The 27778-nt window shown below is 40.9% G+C and overlaps 1 protein-coding gene across 1 annotated transcript; it reads left to right on the top strand.

Annotated features, from left to right (window-relative positions):
* Positions 1-829: 829 nt before the first annotated feature.
* fxn (frataxin) lies at positions 830-27778 on the top strand. The gene is made up of 5 exons (XM_063049075.1): positions 830-1079; positions 8730-8809; positions 10567-10687; positions 20901-20998; positions 25276-27778. The coding sequence occupies exons 1-5, from the start codon at positions 960-962 to the stop codon at positions 25421-25423; spliced, it is 567 nt and encodes a 188-aa protein (XP_062905145.1). The 5' UTR covers positions 830-959; the 3' UTR covers positions 25424-27778.

The following is a 27778-nucleotide window of genomic DNA, read 5'->3' as shown; positions in this document are numbered from 1 at the left end:
CAAGGATGCTGCCTGTACTAGAGAGCCTGAGTTATAGGGAGAGCTTGGCCACATTGGATCTTTATTTCTTGGCATTTAGAATGAGGGATGACCTCACAGAAGTTTATAAAATCATGAGGGGTATGAGGTAACTTTTTTCCATAGGGAGTCTAAAGCTAGAAGGCACAATACAAAAGGGGAAGGATATAAGAAACACACACAAAATGCTGGTGGAACATAGCAGGCTAGGCAGCATCTGTAGGAAGAGGTGCAGTTGACGTTTCAGGCCAAGACCCTTCCTCAGGACTAACTGAAAGAAGAGATAGTAAGAGATTTGAGAGGGGGAGGGGGAGATCCGAAATGATAGGAGAAGACAGGAGGAAGAGGGATGGAGCTAAGAGCTGGAAAGTTGATTGGCAAAAGGGATACCAGGCTGGAGAAGGGAGAGGATCATGGGACAGGAGGCCTAGGGAGAAAGAAAGGGGGAGGGAAGCACCAGAGGAAGATATAGTGAGGGGGACAGGGAGAAAAGAGAGAGAGAAAGGAAGGGGAAAATATGTATTTTTCTCCCTTTTTCAGCCTGGTATCCCTTTTGCTAATCCACTTTCCAGCTCTTGGCTCCATCCCTCCCCCTCCTGTCTTCTCCTATCATTTCGGATCTCCCCCCTCCCCTTACTATCTCTTCTTTCAGTTGGTCCTGATGAAGGGTCTCGGCCTGAAACGTCGACTGTACCTCTTCCTAGAAATACTGCCCGGCCTGCTGCGTTCACCAGCAACTTTCATGTGCGTTGCCAGTGTTCCCGCCCACATTTTGGTCCGGCCCATCCGAACAGTACGCATGCGCAACCTTGTCGCCTTTACTTCCGGTCGTTTTCATGCCGGCGCCCGGTGAGGGTGAGCGCGCAGTACAGCCAGCCGTACTCGAGGCAGGGCGCAACTAACGGACATTTGATGACAGCGTTAGCCTACTGCCGGTGACAATGGCAGGCATTCTGAACCGGAGTCGCCTCTGCCTCTGCCCAATGATCCAACAGTTTGCTCGCTACCCGAGGCCGACAGACATCAGGGGACTGCGGCACGCAAATAGCCGCTTTCCCACGGTGAGTCCTTGATCCAGCTCCTGCTGTTTTATTGTTGTCTTTTTACGCCTCCATTCACGTGCTACTGGCTTTCCCGGCCGTTGTTTCGCGCCCGACGTTCCCTCGATTCCGCCCTCTCGGCTTCATCCGACCGGATGTCCCGCCCTCTTCTTGTTTTGCGATGTTATTGGTGCACCGTTGCCCCCGCGTGCCCCTGGAATGGTTGACGTCATGCTCGTCTGTTTAAGCCAATCGTAAGCCAACTCACGGTCAACTCAACACCTGTCCTCTACCTGGGGCAAAACTCTCAATGCTGGGCAATTCAGCAAGTCAGACAGCATTTATGGAGGGAATCTCTTAATCAGTACTGTCACGTATCTAGAACACGCCTTCTCTACACTCCACTCCGGTTTTTGTGGCTGGTTGATGGCCCATCAAACAAATACAGTTCGGCAAATGTGAAAGTAGAAAGGCAGAACCATCATCTGGGGAAGGAAACTGATACTTTCGGTTTGTGTCATCACAGCTTTTGGCCATATAATTAGTGTGCGTACTTGCTACAGAGGGAGTGCAACGACGATTTACCAAATGGTTCAAGGTATTCAAGATTAAAGATCGTTAAAAATCATTACACGGAGAACGAAATAATGGTTACTCCGGATCCGATGCAGCACCAAAGACACACAAGAAGGAAAAGAACACAATAATTTTAAAAAAACACAATAAACATTAATACATAAGATAGATGTTGGGTTTGTTGTATGCAATAAGCTTGAGACTGCATTTTTCAGTTTAATAGAATGGAGGGGAGGGGAATCCAATAAAAACTTATGTTCTAAAAGGGCTCAAGAAGGTTGGTGAAGGGCAGCTGATTCTCCTACCCTTGGACTGGGGTATGGGGGTACACTTAAGAATGAGTAAGCTGCAAGTAACAGCCTTACTGAAACAGAAAGTGAAAGGCTAAATAGTGGACAAATGGAGAGAATGGAAAGAAAATAGCAGTTCACACAAAAGAAACCGAAAATCCTTCATTAAGTATATAAGTGAGAATGAGAGAACAAATTGGATGGATTATGGATAGCAGTGGGCCAACAAGATTGCAACTACTGGCCTAGTGAGGTGTTTGGGAAGGATTTAATCCTAATTGGAAAGGGGATAATCATGTTATGGTAGAGTGGACACATAATGGGGAGATGGAATTTAGAACAGTGAAGATAGAAGATTTAAACAGCGTTATTTGCCATATGTACATCAAAACATGCAGTGAAATGCGTCATTTGCAACAACGGCCAACAATCAAGGGTTTGCTAGGGGCTGCCCACAATTGTTGTCATACTTCCAGCACCAACATAGCATGCCTATATCTTACTGTCCCTCACCGGACACCCTTGGGTTTGTGGTAGTAAACCAGATCACCCGGAGGAATCACACAGGGTCACAGGCAGAATGCACGATTTCCTTACCGTTAGTGGCAGGAATTAAACCCCAATAACTGGTGCTGTAAAACACTGCCCTAACGTCTACACTATATGTTAGAAGTGATATAATTTGGCAGAAAGAAAAATGACAAACTATATAGATGAAATGATGCACTTCTAAAGGGTATGTAGGAACAGAGGAACCTCAGCGTAGCAGAGCTTATCAAAAGAGAGGCCAGTAATGTAGATGCGATGCCAAGGATGGGAGCGTCAAGTACAAAAGTGGTGAGGTTATGTTGCATGAAACAATGTTTGGGCCACATCTGGAGAAATGCATCTAATTTTGGACGTTAATAGATATTTAGATCCTAAAAGGGGTGCAGAAAAAATTTACTAATATAGTTCCAGGATGAGGGAATTCAACCATAAGCTTGGAGTGGGGACGCTGAGCTGTTCTTAGAGCAAAGAACACTGAGAAGAGGTGTATAAGGTCATGACTAGTTTAGATGGGATAGAGGTTCAAGAGTAAAAGGACTCCAAATTTTTATATAATTCTTATAATTGTTGAATGATGTTTTCAGTTGCATGTTGCACCAACACACCACAGAAAATTCCTAATACATGCATGTAGCGATTAAAGTTGAATCTGATTCTTAATCCTTGATCAAATCTGTGGAATGGACCTGAAATCACAATCTTTTCAGAGAGTTCAACAAATCCATCTTGTCAATTAAATTTTATTCATTTCTTGATACTTTTTTGTTGTTTCATTGACATTTTTATATGATCATGGTTCTGTAAAGTGGCAATTACATACTTTTATCCATGGAAAAGTGCCAGTATAAACATCATTAACTCTACTTCATTAGTCATATGATGGGTGATACACTTAACGCGTAGTGATGTTCAAAGTGGAAATTGATATTGACATTTTTCTGGCTGGCTCTTTGTGCTCTGACTTCTGCCTTGATTCTAATGTCAAAAACCAAACCCCATGGGAAAGACATTTGGATAGGTAGGTACTTTATTGAACCCAGAGGAAATTACAATGCCATAGAAGCATTACAAGAGCACAGATATACAAATACCAGAAGAGAAGTAAGAAAGAATTAAAAAATAAGTTACCTCAAGCAGTCTAAAAGGAAAGCGTCATCACGTACCCAGCTACAGATTGACTCATTATAGAGCCTGATGGCCAAGGGTAGGAATGACTTCATGTAAGTGCTCTTTGGAGCAGCGCAGTTGTTACAAATATAATTTTAAACTCCTTAGGAAAATCAGGATACTCACAGCCACAGAGACAACATGTTATAGAGCAAGTAGTCAACATCATAAAAATATCACAGAAGGGACCTACTTGTAGCCCAGTTTCTTTTGCACCACAAATTTAAACTAGTTATCTGGTTAGTTCCATTCCCATGCTACTTTTTACCTCTCCATTTAAGTTCCTGTCCAATTTACTTTTAAAAGTTCTTATTGAATTTGTTTCTGCATCCCTATCAGCCCACACATTATACATCATAAAAGCTTTGTAAAGAAAAATCTCATTTCCTTGTTTGATTCTTTTCTGGTTACCTTGTGTTTCGTTGTAACAATTTCTTCTTGTTCCACTAGATGGAGCCTCAGATAGACTGCGTTATTACATTCCACTTCTAGAGGGTGTTAAATGTCAACAAGTGTTTTTTACACACATGAAGAACTACAATCATAATAAGTGTGGTGCTGTGTGAAATCCTTCTCATTGCAAAAGCAACATAACATCATAGAGGAATACAGCGGAAACAGTTTGACCTTCCACACTGAGTAGTTGCTCAGATTTTGCTATGTTTTAGGTTTGTAGGGGTGGTTTTGGCGGCAGCTCAGGAAGACAGGGGACGGGTTAGGTTTAGGGAATAAGGGGAGTTAGAGTCAGAGGCGGTAAATAACGAGCCAGGGCAGGAGCTGGAGTTCGGTCAGAGCGCTCCATAGTAGAAGGCCAGTGATCCCCGTGGATGGATGTTAGGTCGGTTGTCCCCATGGACAAGGACTGGTGACAACCAGAATGGTGAGCCTTGGGATCAGAGGCCCATGTGGTTGAATACGGAAGGTTGAAGACCAAAGTAACCAAGCCCGGAAATCGAGCCTGAAATTTGGAGGCCTGATGTCTATGAGTCTGGGCCAGAGATGGACCTTACCTTCTCCCCACCCCCACCCCACCCAAGTTGGCAAGTACCAGGGTAAGAAACCCATGCGATTCTGAAATTTGAGACCAGTTCACGCCCCATGATTGGCAAGTCCTGGGGTCACTGCCAAAGGTGAAAGCCTGAAAGTTGAAGACCAAAGTCTGCAAGTCTGAAAGTCAAGACCCAATGGTGTGGAGTAGGGTGGTCTGGAAGTCAGAAGCCTCTTGACTGGGACACTGAAGGTTGGAGGCCAGGAGACAGCCTGTCTTCAGGTTGGAGACCTGTCTGTGGGTGGGTGGGTAGGTGGGAGGGAGGGAGGGAGAAAAGGGGCTTGTTTTGCCATTGTTGTTCTGCCCAAACATTGTGGGCATGCTATGTTGGCGCTGGAATATGTAGGGAAACTTGCAGGCTGCCCCTAGCACGTTATTAGAAACACAAACAACATATTTCACTGTATGTTTTGGTGTATATGTGTCAACAGAATCTGAATCTGATACAGGCCTTTCAGTCCAACCGGTCCATGCTGATCACAGTGCCCATGCAGTGAGTTTAAAATTCCTGTATTCACCCTGCATCGACATCCCTGTGAGCCCCACCCCTCCATGTACCTATTAGGCACTGTTTAAATAGTACTATTTTGCCTGGTTTTAGCTACCAAGTATGGCTCTTAACACAAGTGTGAGCATGTTGTAGAGTGTGTGATATGACTTGTATGGACGTGCACAGATCAAAAAATATGAATGATTCAGATTAAGTCATACATACTAGAATAGAATGGCATTCCTTGCTCATGCGAAGCTCACAGAGCAAGGCATATTCATGGGAATAATAACACAAAAATGTATACAGCCAGTGCAAAACAATGGAATGGTGCAAAATGTAGCAATGTTAACAAACTGTGCAAAGAGAAATGCAATAGTGACGATAACAGGGGGTAGAATTAAGGGGTAGAGAATGTGTCAGTACTACTGGGAAAGGGATGTGAAAGATACTGGTTCAGAAGTCTGTTAGCAGTGGGGAAGAGGCTGTCCTAAGTTGGGTCGTTCAAGCTTTCAAGCCCTTGTTTCTACTAAAAGATAAAAGAGAGACAGGAAGTGGCCGGGGTGACAGATATCTTTGACTGCTGTCAGCTTTCCTGAATGCAACACCATGAAGATGGATGGGATGGAAGGAAGTGGGAGGCCTGCGATAGACTGAACAGTGCCTTCCACTGTGGGTTCTGTCAGTCCTGAACTGAGCAGTTGTTACATCAGCTCGAGAATAGAAGCTATCCGTCAATATACTTTATATAGTGCTTCCTTTGAAGTTCACGAGAATCTTCATGAACAAGTTGAATCTCGTCAAACACCCAAGAAAGTATATACCCCAGTATGCTTTCTTGATCACCACTTCATTGTGAAAGTTGCTGGTGACCTGGATGCCTAGGAATTCAAAGCTGTTGACTATCTTTACAGAATCTCCATCAAATGAATAGGGTTGTGTTCTAACCCTATAACCATCCCCCTCCCCGTCCCCACTTCCTTAGTGTGACAACAAGCTCCTTCATCTTGCTAACATTTCTCTGCTTTTTTTGGATAATTCTTACTGCTCTGCATTGTATCGAGTTTTGATCTGTGACAATATTTAATGTTTGTGCCATCTGGGTTCTCATAATCCTGTATGGTAATTCAGAAACCCCAAAAGTTCAGACTCTGGGCTCACCAGATAATACTTCCTGCTCAGCGTTTTGACTCACTAAGGCCCCAGTTCCATACATCTTTTTAAATTACCAGGTTCACTGAAGCATTTATTTTCTTTTTTGTTAAGATGTTTAACACCTTTAAAACAAAGTGAATTACAATTGTTGGAGTGTTAACAGGAAAAACATTGAATGGCCTTGAAAATCTGCTCATCTGTTCCCACCAGAGTCACAGATAAGATGGATAAACTGAATTTTAGCTAAACATAGCGTGTAGTGTGCAAAGAACACACAGGGCTCCAGGAGGTGTGCTTACTGTATTGAAGGTCTGGCACAAGTTATGTCATGCAGTCAAGCAGCAGTTGTGATGTGAGAATCAATCAATGTTTCAGGTAGATTCTTAATTCTGAAGGTTCTCAATAAGCCTCGGCAATTGTTTATTTATTTATTGATATACAGTGCGGAACAAGCCCTTCTGTTCCGTTGACCTGTGCTGCCCAGCAACCCTAGCCTAATCATGAGACAGTTTACAGTGACCTGTTTGCAGACGATTTGCTGAAGACTTGTTCAAGTCTGATGGGGATGAAAGTTTTTCTTGTGCAGATGGTGGTGAATCTTTGGAACTCTGTACCTCAGAGGGCTTTGGAGACTCACTCCTCAAGTTCATTCAAAGCAGAGATTCCTTAGGTAGTCTCTTAAGATCAAGAGATAAATTCCATTTCATTCTTGGATATTCTTAGGAGATATGAAGGAAATGAAGACATATGGGAATAGTCTAGAAATAGTGTTGAATGAGATTACTCATGATCTTGATCAATAGGATTCAAACTGAAAGGGCAAACTCAGACTTCTACTCCCAATTTTTATTTTCATGCCTTAAATTCCTTTTGAGCCTCATCCCTATTTATCATTATGTGTCTCTGTAATATCCTTCAACTTGCTATTCACCAGCTCTCCATTCAAATGAAATTCCTTTAGCCAGAAAATGTGGAACGTACTTCCTTATGGAGTGGTTGAGGTGTACAGCACAAATGCATTTAGGTAAGGACATGCAGGAATAAGGAATAGAAGATTATGCTGATAGTTATAAGAAACAATGGGCGTCTGTTGAAATGGAGCTTTAAACTATACTTTGGGTATGTTTGTGAAATGAGCTGAATGTCAACTGTGTATTGTCTAATTCTGTGCAACTCAGTATTTGCTGTCCTAACTGGGATCCGCTAACTCAACAGTGAAGACTGAGCTTGCACATTGGCTGGGGTTTGTGGCTTCTGTGATAAATGTATCACAGAGCCTGCCCATTAAGCTTTTGACCATTGGCTGCTATTTCAAAGATTCAAAGTAGATTTTTATCAAATAATATATAAATTGTACAACCTTGAGATTTGTTTGCTCACAGGTAGCCACAAAGCAAGAAACCTGAAAGAACCCAACTAAAGAAAAAAAAGACTTACACCCAATGTGCAAGAGAAAGGAAAAAAACACAGATCAAGCAAACAACTGAAGCAAACAACAACATTCTGAATCATGAAGTTAAGTCATCAGACCCAAACTCCAGAGTAGGCCCAAAGCCTTGCTTATCAGTTCATCATACTAGCAGGCACAGAGCACAGCAGCCGGGGTTGTCTTCATAGACTCTGCGCCATGGAGAGAGGAGTGACCATTATGTAGAGCGAGCAGAATCGGCTCTCGCCTTGGGTCCTGACACCCTATCTTTTCTTTCAGTCTATCTGTGCTGCAGTTTAAACTAACCAGACAACAGAAGAGAGAAAGGTTCCAGCATCCTGGAGAGGGGAGTGAACTTCGTGGAGAGTGAGCGAAATTGGCTTTCGCCTCCGATCTGGGCCAGTGATTAAATTGCCTAAACAGCGGATCTCACCTTGCACTGGAACCTGGCTACTGTGAAAGGCTCGGGGCCTAGACCGCACCGCCAGCAACTCACTCTGGGCTCAGATTTCACTGCCCAGCCCGAAGCCGCTCTCAAGCTCTTCAAATCAGCTTCATGCCCAAGGCAATCCAACATCACACCTGGTCTAGTTGTTTGGGCATCAGAGCTCCTCTGCCCCGGTCCTGATTTCTCCTCTCAGAGCCCAATTTGATGCAACCTCACACTCAGGCCAGGTGTATGGGCATCAAATCTCCTCTGCCCTGGTCCTGACTTCTCCTCTCTGAATGGCTCACTCCATCTGCATTGATTCTGCAACACAGTATCTTGACACATCCCCCAAACTCGCCTTGCCATCGCTAGCCCTTTCACTGTTTGTGGCAGTAATTTAACATAATTTACCTCAGAAATGGTGTTTTTAGTGATGTTTTTTGTCGGATTTCTCAACTTAGTACGTGCAAACCTTTTCTTAGCTAAATTTATCACTTGAAGAATTTCACTAATCGTTTGTCATGTTACCTTTTGCAGAATTTCCATTCAGAAAAATGTTTAAAGCTCCAAACAAAAGAAATCCATTCCTCAATTTTAAGAAGAATGGAAAATACAAGGTACCCTAGATTGACAAAAAGTTTTGTTCATTGGTCTGTGTGCACAGTGTCTGTATGTAATATGTGCATGTAGTGTGGGTTGTCAGTGCTCACTGTGTGTGTTGGTTGGCTGTTCAGGTGTACACTTGAGCATGCTGTACATGTACTGCATGTCAGTATAGTCCACAGTATATACGAAAATGCACATGTGCATTCTTTACATATTGCATGTGTATACAGTAGTTTCTAACTGCATATATTGTCTAGATGCTTGTAATGTCTCATTTGGTCATAGTTAGTAATTCATCTTATAAATTAATTTGGGTTTGTGTTGACAAATCCTATTTCCAACACAACAAAAGCATAATGATGTAAAGACATTTGGAAGAGGAGAGTAACAGAGCTTCAATAATTTGAAGATTTACCATTCATTATGGTATTTCTGATTTGGGGTATCAAATACAAAGGATTTGTTTGCCTTGACAATGAAAAGTTGTAACAATTAATTTGTTGTCCACGAAATTAACATTTCTAATCTCTTTTCCATCTTGTCTGCAAGAATCCCCCTCCTACTACCTGATTCCTGTAAACTGCTGACCACCCAACATTAAAGCCCAACCATCTTCTCCAACATATTTCCTCAATTATTCATTTGATTACTTGAGACTTAGATGTTCAGAAGTGCCATGTGGAGTAGAGAAAGTGACAGGTAATCTATGCATTTCAAACTTTCATGGGACAATGTAGTAATAACTAAACTGTCCAATTGTCATAACTACAAAGAGGTTTCCCTGCCCTCAGCCACATCACCAGGATCCTCCTCAGCTGCCTTTGTCTAGTGGCTACGTGACTTGTAATGTAGATCCTGTCCACTAGAATCACAGTAGATGTAAACTTCATCATGAAACAATTTCAACAGAAGAGCAAGGAAGAGTATTAACATAAACAAGAGAGAATCTGCAGATGGTGGAAATCAAAGCAACACACACACACAATGCTGGAAGAACTCAGCAGGATAGGCAGCACCTATGGAAAAAAGTACAGTCGCTGTTTCAGGCTGACACCCTTCAGCCGTACTAGAGAAAACAAAATGAGGAGTAGATTTTAAAGGTGGGGAGGCCATTAACATGGCCTTTTCTGACTTCACTAAAGCATATAACTGCATCAACTGGGAAGGACTATAGAATTGTTATCTTACATTTGCATCATGATGATATGGAAGCCCTGATCCTCCTCACAACAGAACCAATTTCAGTAGAGGCCATTCCTGTGACTTGTTTTCAGTCTTACTACAATGCTTTATGTCACTTCCAATAAGCTTCCCACAGAGAGGAAGAAATCCATAGGATTTATGGGAAACAGAACTTGCAAAACTTGTATCATCCCCATTTCCAGAACTAAAGTACACCTAAACTCCATAATTGCGCTGCAAGACACAGATCACACTTGTTCCAAGCCACTACTGATTCACAGACATATCTGAGAGAATTGGCCTAACATTCAGCATCTGCAAGACAAAGGTCCTCTGCTAAGATACTCCCAGTGTATGATATTATACTCAAATAATAACCATTCATAGCAAGATCCAGGAAACCAAGAACTAAATTACATTTCTGTGGTGTGCTTCATTAATTGTTGGAAATGGAAAGAGAGTAAATAGTACATTTCTACAACATAACCTGCTAATTCTTGTTAAAGAGGAAGGTTTGTTGTAGTGTTTAGAAGGGGCAGAAAATGTTGAAGCAAAGAAGGACTGAAACTATTTTTCTTCTTCGTAGCTTGCTGGATGAAACCACCTATGAAAGAATTGCAGAGGAAACACTGGGTCTTTTATCTGATTTCTTTGAAGATCTTGCAGATCAGTCTTTTGTTCCAAAAGACTACGATGTAACATTTGCGGTAAAATCTGCTTGTCTGTATCTTATTGTCCAATTTCATACTTGTGGAACCCTTGTGTTTCCATGATACTATTTACCCTTTGGCCCTGTAAAAGGGACAAACTGCTGACTTACTACATGGGAAGAAATGTATGAGCATAGCTTGAGAGAAATTACCAAGTGATGATCTACTCTTGACTGTTGCGCATGCATAGGTCAATGAGTGGAGCCAAATGGTTGTGCTAAATGGACGCCATTGTACACCACTTACCATTTCAGTTGTTACTCTCCACCTCTGCTGACCTCCAAGAGGTCAATAAGTCATCAGGCTAATGGGCTTATACTATGAAGTGGTACAGGTCAGAGCCCAGCAAAGTTTGGACAATCAGGGCAGAGAAAAGAAAATTGATGGTGGCAACAGGAAAAGGGCTAGTTTAAGGACTGGAAATGTCTGAATAGTGACTGTACAAGTGCTGGACCTGAAAAATGAATGTCCAGGAATACGTAGATGATTGTGATGTTGGGAAACAGCAAATCACCCATATTTAGATGGTGCCAGGAGGGGGATGGGAAGCAGGAATCCAAAGATGTTCTGCTGGGGAGACAGTTGGAAATTGGGAGACCAGTAGCATAAACCAAAAGAACACAAATGCTGGAAATCGGATGTAACAACACTAACTGTTTGATGTATTTGATGGGTGAGGCAACATCTGTGGAAAGAGATATAATTAACATCTCAAAAGCCCTAGACCTAGTATCAGAAACAACAATGCTAAATGGTAATAGTGAGGAGGAATCCTTTTAAGGTGGCTTAAGAGTGATGTGTCTTGGACTTGGTTGATGAAAATGGGTGAGACCTGGCAGCTACCCAATCTAGCACCACGGGTGGACCAGTTCTGTCAAAGGGAGTACTTCAGGGAGATATGGTGTAATTCCATGGGTCCCTGACACTTGAGGATATCTTGTTCTGGAGTAAATTTCCAGTGTAGCGCAAAGTGTCCTGAAGATTGTTATTATTATGTTCTTCAGATAATATTTTTTTCAATTGTATAATGTAGAAAAGGAGCATATGTAATTGAAGTTCCAAATAAATATGTCATCATTATGTTCAGCCACAATTATAACAGTGAATGGTAAGGCCCTGGGAGTGATGTAGAATAGAGAGGCCTAGGGGTACAAGTACGTAGTTCCTTGAAAGTATGTGCTACAATTAGATAGACTGGCAAAGAAGGTGAATGGCATTTTTGCCGTCATCCAGAGTTGGGATGACAAATTACAGATGTACAAGATGTTGGTGAGACTGCACGGAGTATTGTGTGTAGTTTTTGTCATCACACTATAGGAAACGTGATTAAGCTTGGAAAGTGTGAGAAAAGATTCACAAAGCTGTTTCCAGTATTGGTGGACTTGAGCTACAAGGACCAGAAGGCCACAAGACATAGGAGCAGAATGAGGCCATTCAGCCCATTGGGTCTTCACTGCCATTCCACCATGGCTGATTAATTATCCTGCCTTCTCCCGATAACATTTGATGCCCTGATTAATCAAGAACCTATCAACCTCTGCCTTAAATATACCCAATGACTTTTCCTGCACAGCTGTCTGGCAATGAATTCCACAGCTTCATCACCCTCTGGCTACAGAAATTTTTCCTCATCTCTGAGCTAAATGGACTTCTCTCAATTCTGAGGCTGTGCCCTCTGGTCCTAGACTCTCCCACAATAGGAAACATCCTCTTCACATCCACTCTATCTAGGCTTTTCAACATTTGATGGGTTTCAATGAGATCCCACCCTCATTCTTCTAAATTCCAGCGAGTACAGGCCCAGACCCATCCAACACTCTTCGCATGTTAACCTTGCCATTCCTGAGATCATTCTCGTGAATCTCCTCTGGACCCGCTGCAATGCCAACACATTTTTTTCATCGATAAGGGGCCCTAAACTGCTCAAATACTCCCTTTGCCCCTCTGATTTTTGAATTTTCTCCCCATTTAGAAAATAGTCCACACTTTTATTCCTTCTACCAAAGTGCATGACCATACACTTCCCTACACTATATTCCACCTGCCACTTCTTTGTCCATTCCCACAATCTGTCTTAAGTTCTTCTGCAGACACCCTGCTTTCTCAACACTATCTGGGTATCATCTGCAAACCTGACCACAAAGCCATCAATTACTTCATCCAAATCATTGACATATAACATGAAAAGAAGTGGTCACAACACTGAGCCCTGCAGCATATCACTAGTCACTGGCAGTCAACCAGAATAGGCCCCCTTTATTCCCACTCTTTGTCTCCTGCCAGTTAGCCAATCTCCTACCCATCTAGTACCTTTTCTGTAATACCTTGGGCTCCTTGAAACAGCTTCATGGGTGCAGCCCCTCGTCAAAGGCCTTCCGAAAATCCAAATTTGTTTATCCTGCTTGATATTTCCTCACAGAATTAAATCAGATTTGTCAGGTAAAATTTCCCCTTTAGAAAACTGCTGACTGGGGCCTATTCTATTATGTGCCTCCATGTACTCTGAAATCCCATCCTTAATAATAGACTCAAACATCTTTCCAACAACTGAAGTCAGGCCAACTGGCCTATAATCTCCTTTCTTCTGCCTCCCTCTCTTCTTATAGAGTAGAGTAACTTGCAATTTTTCAGTCCTCCAGAATTCTTGAAAGATCATTACAAATGCCTCCACAATTTCTTCAGCTACCTCTTTCAGAACCCTGGGCTGTAGTCCATTTAGTCCAGGTGACTTATCTACCTTCAGACTTCTCAACTTCCCAAGCACCTTTTCCTTAGTATTAGCAATGACACTCACTTCTGCCCCCTGACACACTAACGTTTCTGGCATTCTGCTATTCTTTCACAGTGAAGGTTCACATAAAATACTTATTAAGTTCGCTCATCATTTCTTTGTCTTCTATCACTACCTCTCCAGTGTCATTTTCCACAGGTCTGATATCCACTCTCTTCTCTCTTATGCTCTTTAGTGTATGTATCTGTAAAAACTTCATGTGTCCTCGTTTATATTATTGGATAGCTTACCTTCATATCTCACCTTTTCTCAGTTTATGGCTTTTTAGTAGCTTTCTGTTGGTTTTAAAAAACTTGCAAATCCTCTTACCTTCCCACTAATTTTTGCAATATTATATGCTCTCTTTTGCTTTTATGCTATCTTTGCTTTTCCCTTGTTGCACACACTTTCCTCATCCTTCCTTTGTCTTTGGGATGTATCTTTCCTGGTGCCTTCTGAATTTCCCCCAGATACACCAGCCATTGCTGTTCTGCTGTCATCCCTAATGGTGTCCCCTTCCAATCAACTTTGGCCAGCTTCTCTCTCATGCCTCTGTAATTCCCTTTACTCCACTGTAATATTGAAACATCTGGCTTTAGCTTCTTCTCAAACTGCAGGGTGAATTCTATTATATTATGATCAATGTCTTCTAAGGGTTCCTTTGTCTTAAGCTCCCTAATCAAATCTGGGTTGTTACATAACACCCAACTCAGAATTGCAGTTAGCCTAGTGGGCTCAATCACAAGCTGCTCTAAAAAGCCATCTTGTAGGCATTCTACAAATTTATTCTCTAGGGATCCAGCACTAACCTGATTTTCCCAATCTACTTGCATATTGAAATCCCCCATGATTATTGCTAGATTGCTCTTTTTACATGCCTTTTCTAACTCCTGTTGTAATTTGTAGCCCACATCCTGGCTACAGTCCAGAGGACTGTGTATAACTCCCATCAGAGTCTTTTTCCCTTGCAGCAGTTTCTTAGCAGTACTCAGAATGATTCTATATCTTCCGATCCTACGTCACCTCTTTCTAAGGATTTAACTTCACATTTTACCAACTGAGCCACACTACACCCTCTGCCTGCCTGCTTATTCTTTCAATACAATGTGTCTCCTTGGATGTTAAGCTTCCAACTATGATCTTCTTTCAGCCACAATTCAGAGATGCCCTCAACTTCATACCTGCCAATCTCTAGCTGCACTACAAGCTGATCTACCTTATTCCATATTCTACCTGCATTCAAATATAACACTTTCAGTCCTGTATTCATCACCCTTTTTGATTTTTCCCCCACGTTACACTTCAGTGCATCCCACAGACATTCCTCACAATCTTACTACGCATTGCATCTAGTTATATAGGAACTGTCCAGTCCTCAGCCCTATCACTCCAATTCCCATCCCCCTTTAAAGTCACCCCACAGTTCAAGCAAACATGCCTACAAGGATATTAGTCCACCTTGGGTTCAGGTGTAACTCTTCCTTTTTGTGCTGGTCATACCTTCCCCAAAGAGATCTCAATGATCCAGAAATCTGAAACCATGCCATCTGCACCAATTCTTCAGCCACACATTCATTTTCCAGATCATCCTATCCCTACCCTCACTGGCACACAGCACAGGTAGGAATCCAGAGATTACGACCCTGGAGGTTCCGTTTCTCAGCCTTCTACCTAACTCACTATATTTTCCCTCTGGGACCTCTTCCTACGTCATTGGTATCAATAGGTACCACAACTTATGGCTGCTCACCCTCCCCCTTTAGGATGCTTTGGACCTGATCCGAGACATTTTTGACCCTGACGTCTAGGGGGCAATGTACCATTCGAGTGTCTCTTTCATGTACGCAGAATCTGCTTTCTGCTCCTAATAATGGAATTCCCTATCACTACTGCACTCCTTTTCTCCCCCCCCCCCACCCCGCCACTTCCGTTCTGAGCCTGAGACCTGGTCATAGAAACATAGAAAACCTGCAGCACAATACAGGCCCTTGAGCCCACTAAGCTGTGCTGAACACGTCCTTACCTGAGAATTTACCTAGGGATACCCATAGCCCTCTATTTTTCTGAGCTCTATATACCTGTCCAGGAGTCCCTTAAAAGATCCTATTGTTGCAGATTCCCCTGGTAGGTCCCGCCTTCCCCCCCCCCAAACACTTTCCAAAGTGGTATATCTACTATTGAGGGGAATGGCACAGGGGTACTCTGCACTGGCTGCCTTTTCTGTTTTCCCCCCTCCTATCTTCAGCAACTTGGGGATGACTACCTCCCTCGTGCTCCTATCTATCACCCCTTCATTTTCCTGTAAGAGCCGAAGATCAACCAGTTGCAACTCAAACTCCTTAACAGGGTCTGTAAGGAGCTGCAGCTCAGTGCACTTCTGAGTTTATCAGGGAGACTGGAGAGGTCCCACATCTCACACAAAGAAAATACGTTACCTCCAGACCTATTCTCAGCACACTAGTCACGTACTACAGAAAGTATCTTACTCGAACCTTACTTACCTACTTAGAACCTGTGCTTGCCCAGGCCTGTACTCTTCGATGCCTGTTGAGTCAAAGCCAGACCACTCTAACACTGCCCCACTGCAACAATGGCTGTTACACCTCCCTTCCTTGTATTAGCCTGCACTGATTGCAGCCTGTCGAAAAGAGCTAAAAGCACTGGAATTCCTTTTAAACCTCGCACTGTGTCACCAACAAAGGACGGTCCTCTCGCATTGATATATGGAGAGACTGGGACTGCTGTCCCTCGTGTGAAGGGGTGAATTTACAGAGGTCTATAAGACCAATAAGAGCATAGATAAATTTCCTTTCAGATTAGGGGATTCTAAAACTAGAGGGCATAGGTTTAAGTTAACAGGGGAAAGACTTTGGAGACCTGTGGGTTTTTCCTCACAGAGTGGTGGTTATATGGAACAAGCTGCCAGAGAAAACGAAAGAGGGGGGCAATTTTAAAAAAACATTTGGGTACTTGGTCTTCATGTACCGAGATTGGCAACAGTGGGTCATGCTCCCGGAAACAAGTTGAGAGTTTACACATTCTATCTGCCAACAGCGTTCTACACTGGTGATCGTACACCACATCGTTTTACTTGTTTAAGGGAACATATGTATACGGAGACATGATCCACTCTCGCTGATCTCGGTACATGAAGACCAAGAAGGACACCACTTTAACTGGAATATTATGGAGGTTCTGGCGCAGGCAAACACGAGACAGGCATGAGAATTTTTAGAAGCGTGATTCTCTTCTGATAAGTCCATAAACAACATTGAAATAGATGCCATCTACAAACCCCTAAGAGGTAGCTAATCAGGACTGAGGCAAGCGAACAGGGGCCTCTGTAAACGCGAGCACTCCCAGAGAGAAGCACTAACAATTGTGCACTGAGGGTGTCATCTTGACTGGTGATTAAATGTTTGCAAGCTAATTGCCAAGCTCAGTGAGCACTGGAGTATCAGACAAAGCTATACAAGAAGATATTAGTATATTTAAATGGAATGGATAATGAAATCATAGCTCGGTAACAGTTTATGCTGATTCTCCACCAGAATAAATCCCAATTTGCAACCTTTCCCTACATATGTTTTCTTTCAAATACTGATCCAGTTCCCTTGTGAAAATTACTTTTGAACCTGCTTCCACAACTCCATCAGACTATGCCAGATTCCAGATACAACTTGCTCACATCAGAAAAAAAAAATCTTGTTGCTTTGGTTCATTTTCCAGTTACTTTTTTGTGTTATTAGGTTAGGTACTAAGACATGTCCTAACTGTTAGGCCAATCACTTACAAAGGAGATTTTAGAGTACGTAAGGCAGGGAGCATTAAGGAGTGGAATTCTGAAGTTAAGCATGTGAAAATTGGAGCAATGAAAACTGTGGTCAGAATTTTAGATTATGGAAAGAAATGCAGTATTTTATAATGCACATTCTCTTCAATTGAAAAAAAATTCCCAATTTTAGACAGACCTTATTTAAAGAAGCAAATCAAAACCAAAAACAAAGTATGAATTAAATAAAATGAAAGATGTTGCTTTCAATATTTTTTACAAGAATTGACTAAGTATCCTTGCAGATGGGTATTCAAAAGGAAGCACAATAAAAATGGCTGAGCCCTGCTGTATGCACCATATCAGTGACACAATTCCAACCAGCCAACGGCCTAAATAGGGTGAACAGGAAGAACCTATTTCCTTTATAACCAAGGGAGGCCGAAGATTAGAGGGGAATTGAGAGAAAAAAATCTTAACAAGGGATGGAGATCTGGAATTCACATCCTGAAAGGGAGATGAAAATAGAAACTTGCATCATATTTAAAAGGAACATGGTTGAGTGCTCGAAGAGCCAAAAATAACAAATAGCCTCCATTGTTGTTGAATATTTTAATGATGTGAGTGATGTGTGTTTTTTTTTAAAGTCACTTGGAACTTTTTATACCGATAAAATTCCCAATCTAATGTCAGTTGCTTACTACTAAAGTAAGGTCATAAAGGAACTCACCACATTGACAGGCAATATGTATGTATTGAGATTGAAATTACCTGATAACCCAGTTTTAAAATGTACACAATTGACTTAAAAGCACAGGAGCAAGTCTGGAGCTTGGGGTTTGAGGTATTTGGCATACCTATGTTGGAAATCTTCCCAGTAGTTAATGTTTTTGCACTAACCAGATCTGCGTTTCATTGTTAATAGTACGAGGGGTGATTGATAAGTTTGTGGCCTAAGGTAGAAGGAGTCAATTTTAGAAAACCTAGTACATTTATTTTTCAACGTAGTCCCCTCCTACATGTACACACTTAGTCCAGCAGTCGTGGAGCATACGGATCATTTCTTTGTAGAAGTGGTCCACAGCAGGGGTGATTGATAAGTTTGTGGCCTAAGGCAGAAGGAGATAAGTTATTAACTTCAAACTTTCTGCATAATCGCTCAGAGTTGAATTGCATGTGCATGTAACGAGAGCCTCTTGGACCTCCAGGTGGTCCACAGCAGGGGTGATTGATAAGTTTGTGGCCAGAAGGAGATGAGTTATGCAGCTCTCGTTACATGCACGTGCAGTTCAACACTATGAGTGAAAATGCAGAAAGTTTGAAGTTAATAACTCATCTCCTTCTACCTTTCTACCTTAGGCCATGAACTTATCAATCACCCCTGCTGTGGACCACCTGGAGGTCCAAGACACCGAATTCTACAAAGGAGGGATCCGTATGCTCCACGAACACTGGACTAAGTGTGTAAATGTAGGAAAAATAAATGTGTAAACACGAGGAATTCTGCAGATGCTGGAAATTCAAGCAACACACATCAAAGTTGAGACTGTACTTCTTCCTAGAGACACTGCCTGGCCTGCTGCGTTCACCAGCAACTTTGATGTGTGTTGATTGAAAAATAAATATGCTAGGTTTTCTAAAATTGACTCCTTCTACCTCAAGCCACGAACTTAAGGTCCCTCGGACCTTGAAGGAGACAAGTGTTGAAATTGCAGGGGTCCTGGCAGAGATATTTAAAATGTCGCTGTCTACAGGTGAAGTGCCGGAGGATTGGAGAGTGGCTCATGTTGTTCCATTGTTTAAAAAAGGATCGAAAAGTAATCTGGGAAATTATAGGCCGGTGAGTTTAACGTCAGTAGTAGGTAAGTTATTGGAGGGAGTACTAAGAGACAGAATCTACAAGCATTTGGATAGACAGGGGCTTATTAGGGAGAGTCAACATGGCTTTGTGCGTGGTAGGTCATGTTTGACCAATCTGTTGGAGTTTTTCGAGGAGGTTACCAGGAAAGTGGATGAAGGGAAGGCAGTGGATATTGTCTACATGGACTTCAGTAAGGCCTTTGACAAGGTCCCACATGAGAGGTTAGTTAGGAAAATTCAGTCGCTAGGTATACATGGAGAGGTGGTAAATTGGATTAGACATTGGCTCGATGGAAGAAGCCAGAGAGTGGTGGTAGAGAATTGCTTCTCTGAGTGGAGGCCTGTGACTAGTGGTGTGCCACAGGGATCAGTGCTGGGTCCATTGTTATTTGTCATCTATATCAATGATCTGGATGATAATGTAGTAAATTGGATCAGCAAGTTTGCTGATGATACAAAGATTGGAGGTGTAGTAGACAGTGAGGAAGGTTTCAGAGCCTGCAGAGGGACTTGGACCAGCTGGAAAAATGGGCTGAAAAATGGCAGATGGAGTTTAATACTGACAAGTGGGAGGTATTGCACGTTGGAAGGACAAACCAATGTAGAACATACAGAGTTAATGGTAAGGCACTGAGGAGTGCAGTGGAACAGAGGGATCTGGGAATACAGATACAAAATTCCCTAAAAGTGTCGTCACAGGTAGATAGGGTCGTAAAGAGAGCTTTTGGTACATTGGCCTTTATTAATCGAAGTATTGAGTATAAGAGCTGGAATGTTATCATGAGGTTGTATAAGGCATTGGTGAGGCCGAATCTGGAGTATTGTATTCAGTTTTGGTCACCAAATTACAGGAAGGATATAAATAAGGTTGAAAGAGTGCAGCGAAGGTTTACAAGGATGTTGCCGGGATTTGAGAAACTCAGTTACAGAGAAAGGTTGAATAGGTTAGGACTTTATTCCCTGGAGCGTAGAAGAATGAGGGGAGATTTGATAGAGGTATATAAAATTATGATGGGTATAGATAGAGTGAATGCAAGCAGGCTTTTTCCACTGAGGCAAGGGGAGAAAAAAACCAGAGGACATGGGTTAAGGGTGAGGGGGGAAAAGTTTAAAGGGAACATTAGCGGGGGCTTTTTCACCCGGAGAGTGGTGGGAGTATGGAATGAGCTGCCAGACGAGGTGGTAAATGTGGGTTCTTTTTTAACATTTAAGAATAAATTGGACAGATACATGGATGGGAGGTGTATGGAGGGATATGGTCCGTGTGCAGGTCAGTGGGACTAGGCAAGAAAATGGTTTGGCACAGCCAAGAAGGGCCAAGGGGCCTGTTTCTGTGCTGTAGTTTCTATGGTTCTATGGTAACTTATCAATCACCCCTTGTATATTGAGATTATGTTATAGCCAAGTCTTTGGGAAGGTGCCAACAAGTTTCACTGAAACCAATATTCATCATATTGCTTTCTGCAACTAGCTCTAGATCAACACATACATAATCGTTTAACTAGTTACTCAACCAAAGTTTAATCAAATGAATTTATATTGAAGAAATATTGTATGTTTATGTTATTTAGGAATAAATATTAAATAAATGTATAATTTTATTGAAACAAATATGAGGAAAGAATGTTTGTCTTTTAAAATATAGTCAGAATTAAGTTTATGAGCTCTACCTGTCCAAACCCATAAGTCTGTCTCTGGTTTCAAAACATTAAATCCATAGCAGATAAAAGAATATTTATAAAACTTCTGTTTTCAAGACTATTAATAAAATAAACCTTCCAGTAGATTTATTTTTATCCTTTTTATAGACTGGTGTGCTGACAATAAAGTTGGGGGAATCTTTGGGAACTTACGTGATTAACAAACAGACTCCAAACCGACAGATCTGGCTCTCATCTCCAATCAGGTATGTATTGAAAAAAGAACAAAGCTCCTTTCCTCTGACATATGACAATGGTGCTTAACAAAAGAGTTTAAAGAGATTAATTTTTATATTTTCTTCCCTTTTGCTGCACTTCTCACAGCATCACTTTTCAGAATCTTGAATCATGAACAACCTAACACAGTTGGAGGACACCTGGCCCATTATATCTTCTATGGCTCTTGCGTCTAGTCCTAATTTGACCCACTCTCTTGTTCTTTTCCTAAATGTTTGCAGTTCTTTCTCCTTTAAGTATTTATCCAATTCCTCCTCTGAAGGAGACAGTTAAATTTGGTCCAACTACCCTTTGGGCAATATGTTCCAAACTGTAACCACATTGATAAAAAGTTTTTCTCTTATCGCGTCTGGCTGTTTTGCCATTTACATTAATTATGTTTTCTGATTATCAACTCTTAATATGTTGGAAATTATTCTTTTTATTTAATCTACCAAACCAATTTGAGCATTGCATTAAATCTCCTATTATTCTTCCTTGGGGTGAACACCTCCCAGTTTCAGCAGTTATAACCCTTAATGTCTGGATTCATTCCAGTAAATCTCATCTACACACTTTCCAAGGCTTTTATATGTTTTCCAAAGTATAGTTTTCAGAGTTTGCCACAACATTTAATATATTTCTTCCTTGCCTTTGTATACTCTTTACATTGCAAAGTCCGTGATTCCATATATTTTTAATGGTTTTGAAATTTTTCTTGCCACCTTCAAAAATTATGTGCACAAAAGCTCTGTCCTTTCTGTTCTTTTACTGATTTTGGCACATTTAATATCCATGGTCTCTTGCTGTTCCTTTAATTTTACAAAAATGACAGCGCAGAAGGTGGGACCTGTACAGAAGAGACAGTTTGCACCTAAACTGGAGAGGGACTAATATCCAAGTGGGAATGTTTGACGGTATTGCATGGGTGGGAGGATTTAAACTAGAGTTGCAGGGGATGGGAACCAGAGTGCCAGAACAGATACCAGAGTGGTTGTGGAGACAAATGTTGTTAACACCTCAGACAAAGTCAGGGAGCAAAGGGTGGCAAAAGGAAGCAAAAGCATAGTGGGACTAATGTTCTGAGCTGTGTATATTTCAATACAAGAAGTATTGTAGGAAGGGTAAATGAGCTCAGGGCGTGAATCAACATGGGTTATGGCTGGTGGTGTAGTGGCATCAGTACTGGACTCTAAGGCAGATGGTCCTGAGTTCAAGCCCAGCCGGATCCCAACCTGGGCAGCAGCAGTACCTGCACAGAAGAAAGGCCTGGCGATCTACTTCCATATCTTGCCATGGAAACCCTATATGGTCCATGAGATCACGAAGCGTCAGACTTGACTAAACGACTGAACAACAACAACAAAGCCATTAGTGAAACTTGGTAGCAGGAAGCTCAATATTCCGGGATTCCATTGTTTTAGACATTAAAGGGGGAGGAGTGGCGTTACTAGTCAGGGAAAATATCACGGCAGTGTTCAGTCAGGACAGACTGGAGAACTCATCTAGTCAGGCTTTATGGGTGGAACTGAGGAATAAGAAAGGTATGACCATATAATGGGTTATATTATAGACCACCCAATAATCCACAAGATTTAGAGGAACAAATTTGGAGAGATATCGCAGACTGTTGCAAGAAACAAGGTTGCAATAGCAGGTGGTTTTAACTTTCCACACATTGACTGGGATTCCCATATAGTAAAAGGACTAGATGGGATAGAATTTGTCAAATGTGTTCAGGAAAGTTTAGTTAATCAGTCCATAGAAGTCACAATGAGAGAGTGTGCAATACTTGAGCTCCTTTTAGTGAATGAGAAAGGGCAGGTGACAGAAGTTTTGGTGGGGAACACTTTGCATCTAGTGATCATAATACCATTAGTTTCAATGTAATTACGGAAAAGGATAGGTCTGGTCCTCGGGATGAGATTCTAAATTGGAGAAAGGCCAATTTTGATGGTATCAGAAAAAATCTGGCAAGTGTGGATTGGGACAAGCTGTTTTCTGGCAAAGATGTACTGTACTTGTTAAATGGAAGAACTTCAAAAGTGAAATTTTGAGAGTACAGAGTTTGTATATTCCTGTTAGAATAAAAGGCAAGGATAACAGATTTGGAAACCTTGGTTTTAGAGAGATATTGGGGCCCGGGTTAAGAAAAAAAAATGGAGATGTATAACAGGTACAGACAGGTAGGAACAAATGAGGTACTTGAGTATAATTCATATAATCAATCTATGTACAGTATATAAGCTTTCTTATGTATTTCTATTTATTGTGTTTTTTATTATTCTGTTTTTGTGTTTTTGTATGCTGCATTGTATCTGGAGTAACAATTATTTTGTCTCCTTTACACTTGTGTACTGGAAATGACATTACACAATCTTGAACAGGAAATGCACGTACTATATAATATCAGGGCCCAATTATTATAAAGGCAACCTTCATGTTATGAGATACATGGGAAAATCTGCAGATGCTGGAAATTCAAGCAACACACACAGAATGCTGGATGAACTCAGCAGGCCAGGAGGTGTTACTGTTTTCCATAGATGCTGCCAGGCCTGCTGGTGTTAGCCCGAAACATCTTTTCCATAGATGCTGCCTTGTCTGCTGAGTTCCTTCTGCATTTTGTGTGTTGTGCCTCATGTTATGAAGATGAGGTTGCAGTCCTAGAAAATGACACATACTGTGATTAATACAAAGCTACATTATCTGTACATGTGTCTAGAAATGTGATGATAAAATAAACTTCATGTTCATTTCTTTTATTCATGTAAATTATGTAAGCAAACTTTATTCTACATCTCAAAATTTTGAGTAATGCTTTGTGACTTTTGTAAGGACAAATTGTCATTGTCCAAATGGTTGTAGTTGGAACAGTATGTTTGTTATTTTTTTTAAATTTATTTTCCTTTAAACCTCTTGTTCCTTGGATATCATTGCCATAGAGACAAAACAAATGCCAGGTGTAACTTAAGAGAGACACATTTGCTTCTAAGTCAGAAAGCTCTGTGTTCAAATCCTCAGCATAAGTCTTTAGAGACAAATTCGAAAATCTACCCTACTATTCCTGGGTAGCATGAAAGAAGAATGAATGCTGTTGATTCATGTCAATGTAGAATATGCTATGGCACAATTTTGAAGAAAAGTAGGGGAATTATCTCCACTACCCTCTACAGTACCTATCCCAATCAGAATTAGGTCCCACAATTAACATTAATAAAACGGTGTTTGGTTTAAATACATTGCTGTTTATTGGAGTTTGCTGTACACAAACTGGCTGTTATGTTTTCTACACAGCAATATTGATTACATTTCAAAAGTACAATATTGACTGTAAAGTGCTTTGAGACTTTGATCTGAAGATGAAAATGAAAAAAAGATCTGAAAAGGATTGTGAATTGTGGTCAGAAATGCAAGTTTTTCCTCTTCCTTTACAATGTTCAGAAAATTAAAGCTCATTCATTACTGGGCTGTTTGATTAACTTTCTTCATGGGTATTTTTTTCCAAAATTATTGCATGGGTTAGGAATTAATTGGAGTCAATGGAGAAAATGTAATGAAACTGCTAATATGTTAATGAAAATATGTTCCCATTTATCGTTATTCTGGAGTTTCTTTGACCTTTATTGCAGTAGCTGTTGGTAGTCATTTCTCATTCAGAACTATTAAGGTTTTGCAATTTCTTTTTCAAAGTTAGTCAAACTTGAATATCTGAATTTATGCCATCTGGAAGGGTCTTTCTCTTGGCTCTACCTTCTCTGAACCTTTATTTTAATGATTGCATCTTAAAACATGGACTAAATGGAGGCAGGCAAGTGATCCTGTTTGACATTTGAGGGCCCTAGCATCATCAAGTTAGTGAAATGATATTAATTTCACAATGATGCCTAAAGGGGTTGAGTATGATGTGTGGCAATCCTGTCAATCTGGAGCTTGGAAATAAACTTGCGGTAACATGTCGTCATGAATTTTGATAAGTTTGCTTCAATTTGAAAAGCTCATTAGAATTGGCTACCCTACTTAGGCCTCTCCTTCCTTAATCATACTGCATCCTTTAAGTACCTTTCAGATGTCACTGGTAGTGACCTATGCTTTGTATCATTTACAGTGGCTCCTTGCAGGTGAATTTCTGCCTCTGCCCACCAGACAAGTCAAAAAAAGTCTTGGATCTTTCATCTAGAGGAAATCCTGCTGACAGGATGCCATGTTGTGAGGTTTAAACTGTTCTCATCAATTTTTTTTTCCCCCTCTCTATATTTTTCCTCAGTGGTCCTAAACGATATGATTGGACTGGAAAGAATTGGATCTATTCTCACGATGGAGTTTGTTTACATGAACTGCTCACAAAAGAGTTCTCCACGATGTTCAAGACCAAAGTGGATGTACTTGCAGTCACTGATATGAGTTATGTGTGACCCTGCAAGAAACTATGATTCTGAAGAAATATTTTGCAGATATTATGTATGGAACCTTGTTCTTTTGATGGGAACTGGAACACTGTGAAGACTGGATTCAACTTATATATTCCTGATTAAATTACTGCACTTCTTTCCACTGGAGTCTTGCTTATCACTGAATGATGGGAAACTCTTCCAATATATTTTGTTTTCATAGTCTGGGTTTTTTTTAAATTTCATGCATTCTTTCCATGATAAATTGCTGATTTGTTTTCTAAATTTAGTTTATGTAATGCATTGGAAAATAATATTGGATTGTTAGCTCATTTGCTTTCTGTTAATTATGACAATTTTCTATAATTTTGTTTTGCTGCAGCATGGAATTTAAGCATTAATACCAAACTACATTTAACCTTAATATCCTCGATCTTTAAAAAAATCTATATTTTCTTAGCTGTGGAAAAATTATTATATCATCCATTAACAAATGGGTAAACATTCCTTTCTGGGTTCCTGCTGGGGAGCAGAATATGAAAGGATGGCAGGATGGATATTCAAAGCTGCAGCCTCGTAGTCCTATTCATAGCTCAATTTTAGTTCGGGGAAGGAAATTAACTGAAACATTTAAAGCAAGGATTATGTAACTTTTTTGCATTTATTTTGAAGTGCTATTAACTAGATCATATTTGCCAATCACTGGTATATGTCAGGAAAGAAGATTATTCTTGTTTCCATAGTAGCTGAATTTGCCCTCTTTGTCCTGGTTGGTAAGGTGGGAGACAAGTCCAAGGTTGCTCATTGTTTGAAATGTAGGTTAATGCTTCAGTTACTTTTCACTCACCAAAAATAATTTGTATCATCATTTAACAACCAAAAATAATAGTGGTACAGGACGTAACTGGATGAGGAAGCATACATATGGTGACACAAAATGGACTGAAGAAGGAGGGGAAACAAAACAGTATACAGTGGACAAACAAGAGAAGATCTGCAGATGCTGGAATTCCAAGCAACACACCCAAAATGCTGGAGGAACTCAGCAGGCCAGGCAACATCTATGTAAAAAAGTAGCTGATGTTTCCAGCCAAGACCCTTTGGCAGAACTGGAGAACTACTCATCTCTATTTCTCCATTCCTGCTGAAGGGTCTTGGCCCAAAATGTCAAGTATATAGTGGATTCTGATTAATTGCACTATTGGTTAATCGAGGACCCGCTTATCTGGAACAACTCTTAAAGCACAAAAACTAATTGAGAAAATAGCCAGGATTTCCATTGTTACTATTTGGGACACTATATTGCTTAATTGGGTCAGGAGACTGTTGCCGAACAGTTTCTAACTAGAGTCAGACGTGTGCACTTACATGGCCGTTAGACACTACACTGCTTAGAGTGAACAGTTTTTAAGTAGTGTCAGCTGCATGAGCTTGTGTTCAAAAAGCAGTGATTTCTGTCACTGCTAGTTAGTTAGCAAGAAATAAGCAGCAAGACAATTCAGAACTGGCTGTGGTTTCAAGCATTCAGGCTTGGAAATAGCTGGGAGTGAAAATGAAATGATTTCAGTACTTCAACAAGTTAGGAACTACCAAGTATTTGAAGGTATCAACAAACATCTTGAATGTTACAATGGAAATGAAGATTTGTAGGATGCAGTCGTTGATAGCATTGTATAAAGGAAGTCCATTATCTACACTAGGTGTCTGCGCTGATTTTCATTGTTTACAGTCAAACAAAAGAACGTGGCAGCATACAGGTACACTGAATGAATTTCTCTGTCAGTAACAAGTGGGTATTAATACACAGTTTTATAGTACTGTAGTATTGATAGTGTCAAATATGTTCTTTATTTCATTTAAGTACATAATTTGTTACTCAGTTAATGGTAGTTTGTCTTTTTTATACCTTTATAACCTTCCAAAGTGTACTAGTCCCAAGGTGGCCATATTAACCAGAATCCAGTGTATTTGCTTACCACTTCTGTCAAGTGGAGTAGATATACAGTCTGAAAACTAACCTCAATTACCAATCTTCTCAGTATGTACTCTGCGGTTGCCTTTAATATTTTCATTTCATACAGTTACAGTTAACTATGACAGAAAAGCAGCAGTTTGATGTTGCATATTGAGATTTAACAGCCAATTGACAACCACCTGGGCTAAGTGGATTGCTTCAATTCCTCCATGACGTTCAAGGTTGGAATAGGAATTTAGAATATGACTCTTTAATTGTACTTCACTGCAAAGAGTTTAAATCTATATCGTCACATTTTGGTACATAATAAACCCACCTTGCATTTCCAAACAAGTCTTGCTCAGTCCACTATTGTAGTTGGAATCCCATTAGCTCTCCAAATGCGGTGAATTTACAGAAAGGCG

The sequence above is a fragment of the Mobula hypostoma genome, chromosome 5 (assembly GCF_963921235.1).
Source record: "Mobula hypostoma chromosome 5, sMobHyp1.1, whole genome shotgun sequence".
Taxonomy (NCBI): Eukaryota; Metazoa; Chordata; class Chondrichthyes; order Myliobatiformes; family Myliobatidae; genus Mobula; species Mobula hypostoma.
This window is presented reverse-complemented; position numbering and strand designations above follow the sequence as displayed.

Bases quoted from the DNA above. Each gene is read 5' to 3' on its own strand.
- fxn (XM_063049075.1), top strand. From the start codon at position 960: ATGGCAGGCATTCTGAACCGGAGTCGCCTCTGCCTCTGCCCAATGATC. The intron at 8,810-10,566 runs GTACCCTAGATT...TCTTCTTCGTAG, and splicing joins AGAAGAATGGAAAATACAAG to CTTGCTGGATGAAACCACCT. The intron at 20,999-25,275 runs GTATGTATTGAA...ATTTTTCCTCAG, and splicing joins TGGCTCTCATCTCCAATCAG to TGGTCCTAAACGATATGATT.